The sequence below is a fragment of the Mercenaria mercenaria genome, unplaced genomic scaffold (assembly GCF_021730395.1).
Source record: "Mercenaria mercenaria strain notata unplaced genomic scaffold, MADL_Memer_1 contig_2982, whole genome shotgun sequence".
In the NCBI taxonomy this organism is placed as follows: domain Eukaryota; kingdom Metazoa; phylum Mollusca; class Bivalvia; order Venerida; family Veneridae; genus Mercenaria; species Mercenaria mercenaria.
In genome coordinates this window covers 26,776-41,884 of record NW_026461079.1, presented here as the reverse complement: position 1 = coordinate 41,884, position 15,109 = coordinate 26,776, and the positions used below count along the sequence as shown (strand labels likewise).

At 35.3% G+C, this 15,109-nt stretch overlaps 1 protein-coding gene across 1 annotated transcript in view; it reads right to left on the bottom strand.

Annotated features, from left to right (window-relative positions):
- LOC128552638 (uncharacterized) overlaps positions 1–15,109 on the bottom strand; it is a gene marked incomplete at its 5' end in the record, with an annotated part of 46,424 nt that overhangs the window by 22,116 nt on the left and 9,199 nt on the right. The window contains one exon of the mRNA XM_053533680.1: positions 5,066–5,365. Within this exon, the coding sequence (XP_053389655.1) occupies positions 5,066–5,365 (300 nt within the window). The remainder of the gene's footprint in view (positions 1–5,065; positions 5,366–15,109) is intronic.

Sequence of the window (15,109 nt, the reverse complement as noted above, 5' to 3'; positions counted from 1 at the left end):
TGGAACAACCTTTTAAAGTCTGAATCAAAGCCATGTAATAACAGAGATAAAATGAGATGCATCAAAATTAACCTCAAATTCTACATCAAAAATTCAAGTTTCCTTAGTTTCACACTATGTACCCGGATAATACTAACTCTGTTCAGCGACCCTAACTCAGTGCCACATTGCTGACAGAAAGACGATGTATGTAGTTAATTTCCTTGTCTTTTTTCATGTTTTTATGTTAGTCTGCAATGTTAGCGTAAAACTTTTGATAGCCATAATATCCTGTATTCATAACATGTTTGTGTACTAAATATTTCAATCGACAAGTCACATTATGTGGCTGAAATTCATAAAAATGTGCTCAAAGAATCTTCAAAATGAACATGTTTTATGTTTCTACATTTGTTGTAACTGTTTTAAAGTACAAGAAATTGCAATAAGACCTTACTTATCAACTGTATTAGTTTAGTAAACATCTCTTTGACAATGTTTAACAGTATCAAAGTTTGAAATTCATTTCTATAGCTTAAAAACTGTATTGATATTGAGGTGGGTTAAGATTCGCGGATAATGCATGACTGGAATATGAAACAGTGCTGGATAAATACGAACTTAAAATGGATAAACACCTAACCAAACGAAAACATAGCTGTTCGTCTGTACTTTATGCATAAACTATAGATACTCGAAGTTCTTTGACCCACCCACCCCTGCAAGGATGTGGGATTCCTATATCCAACTTGTCCAACTTGTAATTTTTTACCGGCGGACAAGTGCAGTGTGTCCGCGGAGAAGCAATTTTTTTCAGGTTTAAAATGAGAAAACAACAAAAAAAAACATCGTTTAGATTGTGTGTTGCTTCAAGTGTATGGAAGTGATAAAGATAATTTAATGCAAGAAATCCGTGATGTACTTGCTGAGAGCCTCTCGATTGCTGCAGTTTAAGATAGAAACATACGTCTGTGTCTTTAAGCATCACTTTCCATGATCTAATTGCTTCTTTGGCTAGGTCTCGCGCACACTGTAACTCGGTGACTGTGGTAAAAAATCAGAAACGTAAACAACTTAAAAAAGTATTTCGACAAGTTTGTTAGTAGAATTCCAACTGCTGAGACAATAAGTCACTGTCAAGGGAAATATGGGATTCAGTAGGCAGTCAAATGAAAATCAAAAGCACACAGAGATCGCAAGTATTACTAAAAGCAAGTCGGAACGGTTTAAGAGTCTAACCAAACGAAAACATAGCTGTTCGTCTGTACTTTATGCATAAACTATAGATACTCGAAGTTCTTTGACCCACCCACCCCTGCAAGGATGTGGGATTCCTATGTCCAACTTGTCCAACTTGTCATTTTTTACCGGCGGACAAGTGCAGTTTTCATTCTGTGTGGCCGCGGAGAAGCAAATTTTTTCAGGTTTAAAATGAGAAAACAAAAAAAAAAACATCGTTTAGATTGTGTGTTGCTTCAAGTGTATGGAAGTGATAAAGATAATTTAATGCAAGAAATCCGTGATGTACTTGCTGAGAGCCTCTCGATTGCTGCAGTTTAAGATAGAAACATACGTCTGTGTCTTTAAGCATCACTTTCCATGATCTAATTGCTTCTTTGGCTAGGTCTCGCGCACACTGTAACTCGGTGACAGTGGTAAAAAATCAGAAACGTAAACAACTTAAAAAAGTATTTCGACAAGTTTGTTAGTAGAATTCCAACTGCTGAGACAATAAGTCACTGTCAAAGGAAATATGGGATTCAGTAGGCAGTCAAATGAAAATCAAAAGCACACAGAGATCGCAAGTATTACTAAAAGCAAGTCGGAACGGTTTAAGAGTCTTTCTCTGAATTCATCTGGCTTTGCACCATTGCGTGGACAGTGTTTTTGGCATGGCCCCAAAAGATCCCGAACCCTTCTTACGCGATTTCAGACTTTTATAAACTTTAAAAGGCAAATATTTTAACAGCTTATTCTACCACAGTTACTGTGATATACTTTTTTTTCACTGTCCTAAATAAAGAACTCTCAAGTGAATTGGCAGTTTCATGAAGGTTTAATATTACAAATCCGAGCGAGTGAAATTCGACTATGGAAAAGTAGATTTTAAGTGTCTGTGGACACTGTGAAAAATGTGTGGATTTCCACACCCCTGCCCTGTTAGTCCATGCATCCCCACCACCCACCCCCGCACACACACTCATACTTTCCTTCCCTACTTACCGTCTGAAATGTATCATATTTAATAATTAATCATAAATCTAATCCCATTTAAACAATATCAAAATAGTCCTTTAGCACCTCTAAAAAATCTTTTACTCTGTAAGATATACAAGATTTGAAACAAACGCAATTCTTCTGAAACAATGTGTGTGTGAGAGAGAGATGGAGGGAGAGAGACTTGGGGTTACAGAACTTCGAACATCGTGGTATTAAATAATTTCTTATACAATTATATAATAATGTTGACTTTTATACTGACTTATTTTCGAGGGTTTATCCAGATTTTTGCAAACATTCAATTTGTTATATGCATAATATCAAAATTATGAAAAAAATATTTAATTAATGACAAAGTTTGAAGACAATACCACTTATAAAGTAAAGTAATGTTAACAATAACGAGACCACGTACATTTCAAATCATTCATTTCTATAGAATAATAAGCAGTTAGGTGTTTATCCTTCCCGCGATTTCGTGTAAGTTAGGCTTCTATCCATTCCTCGTGTAAACTGAGTTCGGTTTTTATCAACTCAAAGTTAGTTTGTTATCCTTTTTCTCGCTTTCAGTACATTTGAACATGTATTGTGTCAACATGAAGTGAGTTAGCAACATAGTGTAAACGGACCTATAAAGCAGTATATTTTTGCTTTCAAACAACAAAATAGTAGAGGCATCAAAAGCATATAAGTATTTTTTTTACTTTTTGTAAAAGTTTTCATTGAAAAGTTTGCCTTGTTCGTCGCAAAGGTGGCAGTAACGTAGCTAGGATACAGCATGGATCAATGAGTCATATGCACTTAAATTCATTATAATTATACTGTTTTCTTAAGAAAAAATGACAAAACGCCATTTTGAAAAAAAAATGCACCTGTGACAATAAGGCATGAGAAAGGTAAGTAAGACTTCAAAGCCCAGTTCCAAACCGTTAACGCATCACGAGCGAGCAAGACGTACAAAATGGTAGTATTTTCTCTATCCGAATAAATCCCACACATTTTTCGCACCGTAGTCTCCACCTAAAACCTGATTTTCGGTCTTGCTAGTTTGCGTTTAGCCTGTTCTGAACGGTGATAACGTTATTTTAAACTGGTACAGTGGGCTTGGTGTGTTTTAAGGGGGGGAGACTTCGGTGCGAAAAATGTGTGGGATTTATTCGGACAGAGAAAACACTACCGTTTTGTACGCCGTTGCTCGCTCGTAATGCGTAAACGGTTTGGAACTGGGCTTTGAAGTAAGGTTTTTCTGAAAGATTTTTTTTGCCCAAAAGACGGCCAATCATAGAAAATATTGTTTTGAAAAGCAATACGGACCTGGAAGCAATGCACATGTCAAACTGTTCTTACTTACCTTTCTCATGGCTCATTGTCACAGGTGCAAATTTTATTTCAAAATGGCTTTTTGTCATTTTTTCCCAAAGAAAACATTATAATTGTAATAAATTTAAGTGCATATGGCTCATGGACACATACTGTATTCTGGGTACGTTATTGCCACCTGTGGTTCGTCTGTATTCCACATGAAAACACAAGGGTTGATATATTTAACATAATACATTTTGAAATAAATACACATTTGATCAATGGAGACAGATATAACAACCGACACATTCCTTTATACATCGAAAGTACACAGAAAATAAAGTTGTATCGGCTTTACATCCGCCATGTTGGCACTGAGTTAGGGTTGCTGAACAGAGTCAAGATAATCCGGTACATAGTGTGAGTTCTGTCCATTGCTTTCTCGTTTAGGGCAAGCCCATTATTATATCTGGGGACCATACGTCACTTTTCATGGAATTACTAACTGGTTCCATGCACCGCTGTATGAACACATCTGTCTCTAAATTATTTCTGGTGCTTGTATCAAGTGTAAATGTTGAGATCTGCTCAACCCGGAACTAATGGGCGGTGGCGGTATTATGCATTTTTACCTGGGCAGGCTCAAACAAATCTAGCCTGCAACATTTTCATTTTGTCATGCTGAGTGAACTGTGAATTTCAACTTTTACCAGCAAGTTTTCCAATGTTATGGACCTTGTATCATATGATGTTTGTGATGAGGTGAAACAACTTATGTCTGGTTCAAAACTATGTTTTAACAGAGATGAAACATTTGAAAATAATTGTTTAGCACTGCGACATATATTGATAAAGAATACATGTTATAAATACATGTATGCAAAATCCCATATATCTCTTTTAGGAACCGGGAATGAAAAAAAAATCAATCATGAATAAAGGCACTTTCTAACCGGCAAAACTACAAGGTATATTGTCCGTAGCGTATCCTATGAAAATGGATACAGTAAATAATCGACGGACACGATTCTTTTACGTCATTTAATCTTGAAATTATAGCAGAGAAAGAATTCGGCTATCTAAGACACTCTTTGTGAAATTGTTCAGCATGGTTTGACTGCCAATTCATCTTGAAGACAAAAGACAAAAAAGATTTTCTATGAACAGAAATTAGAACGATCATAATTTGTGGGTAACGAAAGTCTAACTGGCGGAAGTTCAGCGGGTCAGGTGGAAGTTTAAATCAATCAAAATTTTAATTTGAACCCAAGTATCATTCTGCAAGTGATATAGGTAACTATGTTGAACACTAGTTTTCAGGCTATGAACTCTATATGCCTTTTTTTGACATACTACTTTTCATCATTATTTATGTTTGTTAATGCAAATTTTCTCTCCTTCTAAAATGCAAATTTATAAAACAGGATAATAGGATTCAGGTGCGTATTTTACATAAAGTACGTCTATTAAAATAAGTTCTCATAAAAGACTGTAATCAAGTTTCTTAGAATTACAACTGAAAGAATTTTCCCTTTGGTATATGATTAAGTTCCAAATTGTGTACCTTGAACTTTAGTCTTGATAGTAGAAATTCGTTTTTCACTCCATAAATAATTTCCATCATAGGCTTGACTCCTTGCTTCTATATGAACTGTGTAAGTATGTCCATCTTTCAGTGTGGAGTGACTGATCACAGCAGTTCTCAAAGTACTAGTTGTAGAAGTGACCTCCGTGCTACCATCTATCAATTTTACTCTATACTGAGTGGCAACACCGAACGATGTCACCCATCTGATTGTTATCATGTTATCCCAGGCATCCAAGTCATTGAGTGTGCTTGTAACCGTTCCTGGTTTACTTGGTTCTGGAAAACAGAAAACAAATAGTTTGTTTATGCACTATTTTAAAGTGAAAAAATAAACACTAGTCTTTAAGTCGTCAGCCTCATTTCAAGTTAACATTTAAAGGGGCGTATATATAACTATATATATATTTAGAAAGAATATAGTTTAAATATAAGCTGGCGAAAAAAATCAAAAATGGGAATACAATAAAACGAAATGACAATCTATTGTCAAAATAATGAAACAGGAAGAGCCTTAACTTGTCTTACAGAGTGAAATTCCAGTCAAAATCCAAGTTGTACACCTACTCATATTAAATAACATTACATAACAGTTTGTGACACTAGGTCAAATACTCTTTTAGATATATCAGTCAAAAGCATTCAAGTTCTTAATGCATATTTTCTTACTAAGTCAAGGGTCATAACTCATGTCTGGCTGTGTGAAAGCCTACATGTGGATACTGAGATACCAGCTTTCATACAACAAGAGGACCATGATGGCCTTAGATCGCTTATCTGAATTTCACATATTGCTTGAAAAAAATTTAGAGGGTCACGCATGGAAGATATATGTGAAATTATTTATTTTAAGGGGGAATGGTACTTTGTCAAATTTAAGGTTTGCTAATAGTCTTATATACTTTGTACTAACATAAACTTGAAGATATTTCAAATTTATATCATAATCTTTTAGAGCGATATACACCCGTTTGACGTTACCATGACGGAGCAAACATGACCCGCGTGTTCGCACCTTTTACGTCCGTGCATGGTAGCGCTAAATTGTTATAAAACTCGATACTACAAACGTATTGGTGGCGCCAATGCATTAAATAATAAATCAAACGACAGAATAAAGCAATCCCAAAGTGACCATTATTATGAACAAGCATATTCTCTCTGAATTTTCGAAGGAAGTGCGAAAACATCCTTTTGTTTGTTCCGTTTGAATTTGACCATTGCAACGCAATAAAGTACGTTGCTTACAACATGACGTAAACACGTTTATCACATGTTTGACGTCGCGGGAGTGTAAGAAAGATATTAAACTAGAAATACATTCTGCATGCCTACGGGCAAAATGTCGAGCCCGCCAGCTGTCTGAGAAAGTAACATTTATTATATTATTTGGCGGTGTCAGAACTGATTTACACTAGCATCTGTATAAATTGCATTAAAACCAGTTATAAAAAGATCTATATAATATAAGTCAACACAAATCTCCTTACCAGGTAGAAATAGGTCCAAATACACCTAAACTTTAGATGTAACATACATGTTGTACTACAGAAAAGAGGTCTAGATGTTTCCCCACGGCCAGTAATAAAAACATTACAATATAAACTTTTATAGTAAAAACAAAGGGGAAGTAATTCTAAAAACAAGGTTGCCTCATGGTGTTGAACAAATGTGCCACGTTACATCAAAATCCCTTTATGCATGAAGAAGACAAGCTCCAGACAATGTCATTCTTGTATCTGACTTTTGACCTCTAAGTGTGGCCTTGACCTTAGACCTAGGGACCTGGTTCTTGCACATGACACTCTTATAATGGTGAACCCAAACGACAGAATTTGACAAAAAACTGACATTATACTGAAACCTTTATTTTCTGTCGAGTGAAGGAATAAAATTATGGGGTCACCGGATTCATTTTCATATAAATTTACATTACGCTATTTTTTCATGTACAAAGTGTATCTCCTCTTTTTAAGATAAACTCTACAATTTTACTTTTCTTATTATAATTAAATTAAAATCGCCTTTAAAACTTTGTTACATTGGGTGATTTTTTTTCAAAGTAGAACTCAGATTTTAATGTTTAGTTTATATTCAATATATGAGAAAGCGACAAAATCGACACCCCATTACTGTTGCGCTGAATTACATTATTCTAAACCCTAGCCCCATTAAAGATGCGTAATTCAATTGATTTCCGTATGTCCCGTGATTAAGACAATATCATTTTAACTTATTTAAAGAAATATTTATTCAAAAGAGTCTATTACAACTATTCAATGATTTCATTCAACGGTAAGATTCAACGTTAAGATTAAAATGATTTATTTCGCAGGTTAATGATTGAGACATGAAAACTGATGTTCCGATGCATATGACATTATAAACATTTACAGAAAAAGATAAGAAAACGACAAAATATAATGAAAATCCTTTATTTGAATTATCTCAAACTTTTGGTTTTAAAGAGTATCTGTACAGAATTCCAATACGGACCGCTATTTCTGTTACGTAGATGCACTTTAGAAAATTTAAAAAGCCCTTATGTAATTATAACATCATGTTAGTATAAACATTATTAATTTATCTAACTTTATTACAGATTTTACATTTTAGAAATATTTCGATTGTTTAGAGAATAGTCGGACACCCCGATTTCGAATAAAGTGCATACTCTCTGAATAACCTCGGGGAAACAGAGTATTTGTTATACGGAGGCTGTTGTTTTGGAAATATAATTTTCTGCGGTTAAACTTAGAGAATTAAAAGATATTTATTTCCCCTCTTATCCTTCCTTGCGTACCACGATGAGGCGTTAATTTCGCGCTCTGATGAGCACGTGTATTCTCACATAGCGTGGTCAGTTCACTCAACGCTTGGATAGTCGATCGTCAATATGTCAAACGATAATCGTTCTCAGCCATTACAAGATTCCGGCATTCAGAAACAATTGTTTGAAATTTCTTGCCAGATAGACCAACAGAGACAGGACGTTGAATCTCTGAGAGAAGAGGTTCGAGGTAGCAGTGCTTCAGTTGGCAAAGAATTGAAGAAATTGAACTCAGACATTGACATTCAGCGGAAACGTCAGGTACAGTACGTGTTCAATTGTGAATTATTGGATTGTTTGAACCAGGCTATCTGGGCAATTGACAATAGGAAAATTCAATACTGCCGTGAAGTTATTACCGAGGCCCTGGAGAAGGTCAAACAACGTCAAAAGTTAATTCGCATCACCGACACGTCCAAAGACGGTTGGTAGATTGTGAACTGTTATACAGCCTATCCGCTCGCCAGCGATTCAGAAGATGAAATATTACTTCGTAAGGCCAAAAATCAGGCTATTAAGAAACGTAAATCAAAGTCCGTGAAACGTCTTCAATCGGCTCGCAAGATGCCTTCTTCAACGACAACTTCTGGTGCTTTATTCAGCAACCCTTCTTCTTTTCGTGATCAACTAGACAACATGCTCGCATTTCCCACCAGAAGGGGCGGCAGGTCTTTTCGAGGCTGCAACAACTTCTTCTCTAGACAAGTCGCATATGGTTCATGCTTTGCATGTGGATCGTTCGATCGCTTCCGGCGTTCCTGCCCTTACGCAATAGATTCCGATGACGTCAGACCAGGTCAACTTGCTGTCAAGAAATAGTGGTCCTACAGAACCAGATTGTTTAGAAGATGAGTATTTTTATCCAAATTCTAAGATAAGATCTCTAATGCAGACTATTGTATTTCAAATTTCACCTCTAACTTTTATGAGTATGAATCTGGTCAAAAAGATATTTTAGATAGGGGTCGTTTAAAAGAAAATACAGGCAATCCATAGGTGCTAATAGTTTTGTGCACAACACCATTTCAAAAGGCTATAAAATTCCTTTTTATTGAGTGCCTCTTTCGTAAGTGAAGCTATCACCGATTTACTGGTGAATTGTGCGATTGTTTTTCCTTATATAGTTCATCCGCTTACAGTGTCAGTAAGAAACAAGTGAATGAAGTATTGCCAAGCAATACAACGTCCCATACTAGAAGGCACCTTATTTTTTCTACTGAAGTATAACATAACGAACTGATATCTGTCCATAATGTATAAACAATATTGTACTATATATACAATATGTGATAACAAAACACTTGTATTAATTTGTATATATAAAAACCTATAGTTGTTATAGTTATCAAAAAGGTATCATATAAGTTATTTATAGCTAAAAAAAACTCTATATAAGTCCACCAGGTAGATATAGGTCAAAATACACCTAATAGTTCGATGTAACATGCATGTTGTACCACAGAAAACTGGTCTCGATTTTTCCCTACGGCCTGTAATAAATAAGGTACAATATAAGCTATTTATAGTAAAACAAAGAGACAAAATTCTAAAATCAAGGATGCCTCATGGTGGTATACATTTGTGCCAAGTTATATCAAAATCTCTCCATGTATGAAGAAGAAATGCTACGGACGAACTCATTCTTAAATTTGGCATTGGACCTCTAAGTGTGACCTTGACCTTAGACCTAGGGACCTGGTTCTTGCGCACAACAATCCGTCTTGTGATAGTGAACATTTATGCTAAGTTACGTATAAATCCCTCCATGCATGAAGAAGAAATGTTCCAGACAAAGTAATTCTTATATCAGACCCTTGACCTCTATGTGTGACCTTGACCTTCGACCTAGGGGCCAGAATTTTGCGCAAGAAACTCCGTCTCATAGTGGTGAACATTTGTGCCAAGTAATATTCAAATCATGTTTCGCATGACAAAGTTATACACCGGACAGGAAAAATGTCCCAATGACCTTTGATCTCCAAATGTGACATTGACCTTTAAGCTAGAGTTTTTGGTGTCGTCTCATCATGAGAAACATTTTTGTTAACTTAAAGTAATATCAAAATCCCTTGATGGATGACAGAGTTCTGGACCGTACAGGAAAAATGATTGACTTTTAACCTCCAATTGTGACCTTGACCTTTGAGCTATTGATCTGAAAATTGTGCAAGACACATCATCTTGTTATGAAGTGCATATAGGAAGTTTAAAATCCCTTCATGGATGACAGAATTATGGACCGGAGAGGAAAAAAGACCTGTTGATATTTGACCTCCAATTGTGACCTTTACCTTTAAGCTAGGGGTCCGAATTTTGCGCATTACACGTTGTCTATTCACAGGGAACGTTTGTGCCAAGTAATATTAAAATCCCTTCATGGATGACAAAGTTACAGACCGGACACGAAATTGCGGACGGACGGAAGGACGGACGGAATGAGGGAATGACAAAATGACGGAATGACGGACTGACGAAAAAGCGCATCCTTATAGTCCCCGAAACTGGTTTTCAACCAGTAAGGGACTAATAACGGAAAGAAGAAATTAATCCTTGACCTCATATCGTAAACAAACATCTATGGAAACAATCATTTAGGCATATTAAAGTAGCATTGTCATCTTTAGTGAGACAATTTTGGATGTTTAAATTTGGTATACAATGCTTAACATTTCATAGAAGTGTTCCCATGGTATACGAAATATTTGGGATTTTCTTATAATAATGGAGATATATCAAAATTTTAGTTCTACATTTCGGTCTTTCGTCAAGTCCATATATTTTAAGTAAGGTTACAAGGCCTTTGATTTCTAAACGGAGGGCAGAGGGGATAAGAATTTTGTTGTTTTTTAGATGACGGTTTCGGGTGTAATTCTAGCTATGACAATGCTTCAGCATCCCGTTCCTCGATTAAACAGGAGCTCATTCTTTCAGGATTTGTACCTAAAGTAGAAAAATGCATTCCGAGTCTGGTATTATTTCCATATCTAATGTCAGAATAACAAAGTGTTTCAATACTTTAGAAATGTTGATTCACAGTACGACCAAACACAGTAGGGTTCCTGTCCGTATGTTAGCCAGTTTTGTAGGTCAACTTATTTCCATGTTAATTATGATCGGTTATATTTCGCAAATCATGACCAGGTCTTGACATATTAACAGCACCGAACTGGGATGTTTATGTAAAACTGTCTTCAGAAAATAAACACCAGTTGGAATTCAGGAAAAGTAGTTTACTTTATTTAAATTCTAAAAGACTGTTTGACTATACATCGTGCACTAAAATTTGTATTCTGACGCTAGTTCACATGCTTTTGCCCGGTTATGAGGTTAGCACAGCTAACATCATAGCACATGGCCTTTGGTTGCCAGATGAAGCTTTACAATCTTCTACATGGAGAGAATTAATGGCAGTCTTTAGACTGAGATGTTGCACGTTTCATTACCTCTCATGAACAGACTCAGTCAAACCGAGTCAGCAATTATTCTTCTTGTTTGCATTCTTTGCTTCCAAAGGATCTTTTTACAGATTTTATTAACTATCACAACAGCAATCTTTAAGTGCCGTGTGGCGGCTGTAAAAAGTCTCACCGTACTTGGATTCAGTGTTGTTGCATTTTCTGGTCCTTTAGAATCATGGAGTCCATTCAACATGTGTGCTTAAACCGGTGCTAGGGAGCGTGAAAGGTGTTACACGTTTCATTACCTCTCATGAACAGACTCAATGAAAGCGAGTTTGCTATTATTCTTTTTGTTTGCATTTTTTGCTTCCAAAGGATCTTTTTACAGTTTTTATTTAGAATTCTGAAATATCTACGTCATATCCTACGCTTTTCATGACGCAAGTAGTTTACTATTAACCAGGCAAGATTGTATGTAAAGGATCCATGGTTCATATTTTACAGTATACAGTCAAATCTGTCTATTAAGACCACCATTAGGAGAGCCGAAATGTGGTCTTTATTGGGAGGTGGTCTTTATTCACAGATTTAAATGTAAATGTTAAAATGGGAAACAAAACATTTAGTCATTACAGCCAGGTGGTCTCTGTTTAGGGGTGGTCTTTAACAAAGGTTTGACTGTATTGCTATGGCAATTGTGTAGCAAATAGAATGAATTCCAAGGCTTTTAAACGAAATAGTAGACTATATTTCGAAATTTTGCGATTTTGATGACTGGGACATTTCATTGTCAATTTTTCATTTGGTATAGAATAAATTTGGTTCGCTGGCTGTGGACTGGTTCGATTCAAATCATAACGCTAAATTGGCAGTTTTTTATTCAAGGTTTTTGGAATTCAAATTGAAGTGGTATAGATGCGTTTACAGAGAACTGGTCCGGGAAGTTCGAACTTCTTGTTCCACCTGTATCACTGGTTTCTAGGCTTCTTCAGAAAATAGCGCAGACAAAGTTCAATGAATTCTTATCATTCCACATTGGACCTCTGCTACTTTCTGGCCAATATTTTGTCCAAAAACACATTATGTACATGACTGGATTTATTTGCCTACAAGAAAGGAATTTTATACATGTTGCAAGAATAGTAGAGGAATTTCGTAAATCAGGATTTGCATGTCAATATGCTTGCTATTCGACTAGCATTTTGACAAGGAGGATTACAAAGTTTTTCTTTTTGAGGGATTAATTGTTTATTTTATTTCCCTTATATTTATTCATCCCGTTAAGGATTTACAGATATTCTGACTTCGTAACCATGATAATAGTATTATATTACTTACTCCTGGCTTTACCGCCATGATTATTGCCAGACTTTGCATGCATCATAAAAATTTTACTATTTCTGGCTTTGCAGCCATGATATTAGCTTTAGATTATTGTATCTGGCTTTGCAGCCATGATAGTAGTTTTTGAGAATGTTGCTGGCTTTACAGCCACGAAAATAGCTTTAGAAAAATGTTTCTGGCTTCCCAGCTATGATAATAGTTTTAGAAAAATATTTCTGGCTTGGCAGCCATGATAATAGCTCTAGGATTTGTACCTAGTTTTGTAAGCCATGAATATAGCTTTAGAAAATTGTTTTGGTTTCGCAGCCACGATAATAGCTAAATTAATTGTACATAGCTTCGTCAGTCATAGTAATAGCTTTAGAAAGTTGTTCTCGCTTCGCAGTCATAAAATAGCTTTTTAAGACTGTTTTGTCTTAGTAGTCATTATAATAGCAATATGTTACAATTTCTGGATAAACCAATCATAATATCTTTAAAAGAACTGATTCTGACTTCGTAGCAACGATTACAGTTTTTATATTATTTCTTGTTTCACAGCAATGATAGCCCTTATAAAAGTAGTGTTATTTTGCAGCGATGATATGTCTGTCTTCAGTTTTTATATTCATGATAGTAGCTTTTTAAAATTGATGATAATAGAAAATTATGTGCAAAGTCAATATTTCAGATAAATCTATCAGTAAGTCACAATTAATTGACTAAGTACACACGTTTGTATGTTATTAAATTTTGGTTTTCCAGCAAACTATATTAATTATAAAATTGTATCAGTATTTTAGTTGATCGTTTAAAGTAATTTTTCGTTAGCACGTCTATTTCTGCAGTGCCATAAAGACGAAATAGATGAGCTTCTGGGTGTTCTGGTTGGCAAGGTGACCCTACTTCTCCACAGATCCTTCAACAGTCTAGGGCTGAAAGTACACGTACAAACTATCATAGTGCCTTTTGTAGGTGGACAAACTGGGCTTCTTTGAATGGCTTGGGTAGTGGAGACATTTGCCCGCCAGGGCATTGCCGGTCGCGATTTATCTCTCATCATTGATACAAATTACTTCTTCTTCAAAACCAATCGAGAAATCCTTTTATAGTATCAAATGGTTTCACGAAATTAATAGATTATCTTCGCCTACTGAATCTTCTTTAGTATATAACGTTTTACAGTCTGCAAATAGTATTTTAGCAAAACCAGTAATAAAGAAAGAACCTGTTACTGTTGATATTTTACATTCTGTTTATAACAACTTATATTCAGGTAGTACTGAAATGTCTCGGAGAACTATTTGTGCATTTTAATTATCATTCGCTGGATTTTTGAGTAGTTCAGAATTGTTAAAAATAAAAAGAAGTGCTTTAGATTTTCATAATACACACACGGAAATGTTTATCGAATCAGGTAAGACTGATCAGTATAGAGACGGTGCTTGGGTAATTATTTTTAGAACTGCGACTGTCTTGTGTCCAGTTGTTAAAAAAGAGAAAAATTTAAGCTGGACTAATATTTCCATTGATTCTGCTACCTACATATTTTGCAGTTTAAGTGCTACTAAATCGGGATATAAATGCAGAGAAGTGAATAAACCAATTTCTTATTCTACTTTAAGGGACTTTTCATTAAAGCTCTTTCGCCCATGAAGCAGATATTAGTAAATACTGTTTAAATTCTCTAAGGTCTGGCGGTGCTTCTGCTGCCAATAAAGGTGTTAAAGACAGGATGTTTAAGAGACACGGTCGTTGGACCAGTGAAAATGCCAAAGATGGCTATGTCAAGGACAGTGTGGAAGAATGTTTATTTGTTTCCCAGTGTTTGGGCCTATAGATTTATATATTGTTATATAAAAATGTTTTTCTGTGAAAGGCTAATTATGTCTATTCAGAACAGTGTGGAATAATGTTTATATATTTCCCAGTTTTCGGGATTATTGTTATATAACTTACATATTACTTGTTTATTTGGAACACGTAAACGGAACACGTACACTTAGATTGTTATTCATTCCCGTTCTTTAGACTCAGTCGACAATCAAATCGCTTATAACACATTAAACAATCATAACTGATTTAATTATTCTTAGTTATTATTTTACGTTTGTGTACGTAATTACAATATTTTCATGAAATATTGTGGTCACATTGTATCCGTAGGGGTATGATTTGAGAGAGATATATATTTTCTCCGGTTAAACGCAGTGAATTAGAAGAAAACTATTTCCCCTCTTATCGTTCATAGCGGACCACGGTGAGGCGTTAATTTCGCGCTGTGATGAGCACGTGTATTCTCACATGGTCAGTTCACTCAGCGCTTGGACAGTCGGTCGTCAACATGTCAGACGATTTTTTATATGTTTTCATAATGTGTACGTGTTCCGTCTTGTCATAATTTTAGTACAACTGAAATATGTTATAATAGTAATATAACATACTATATAATAATATATATCTAGTTATATT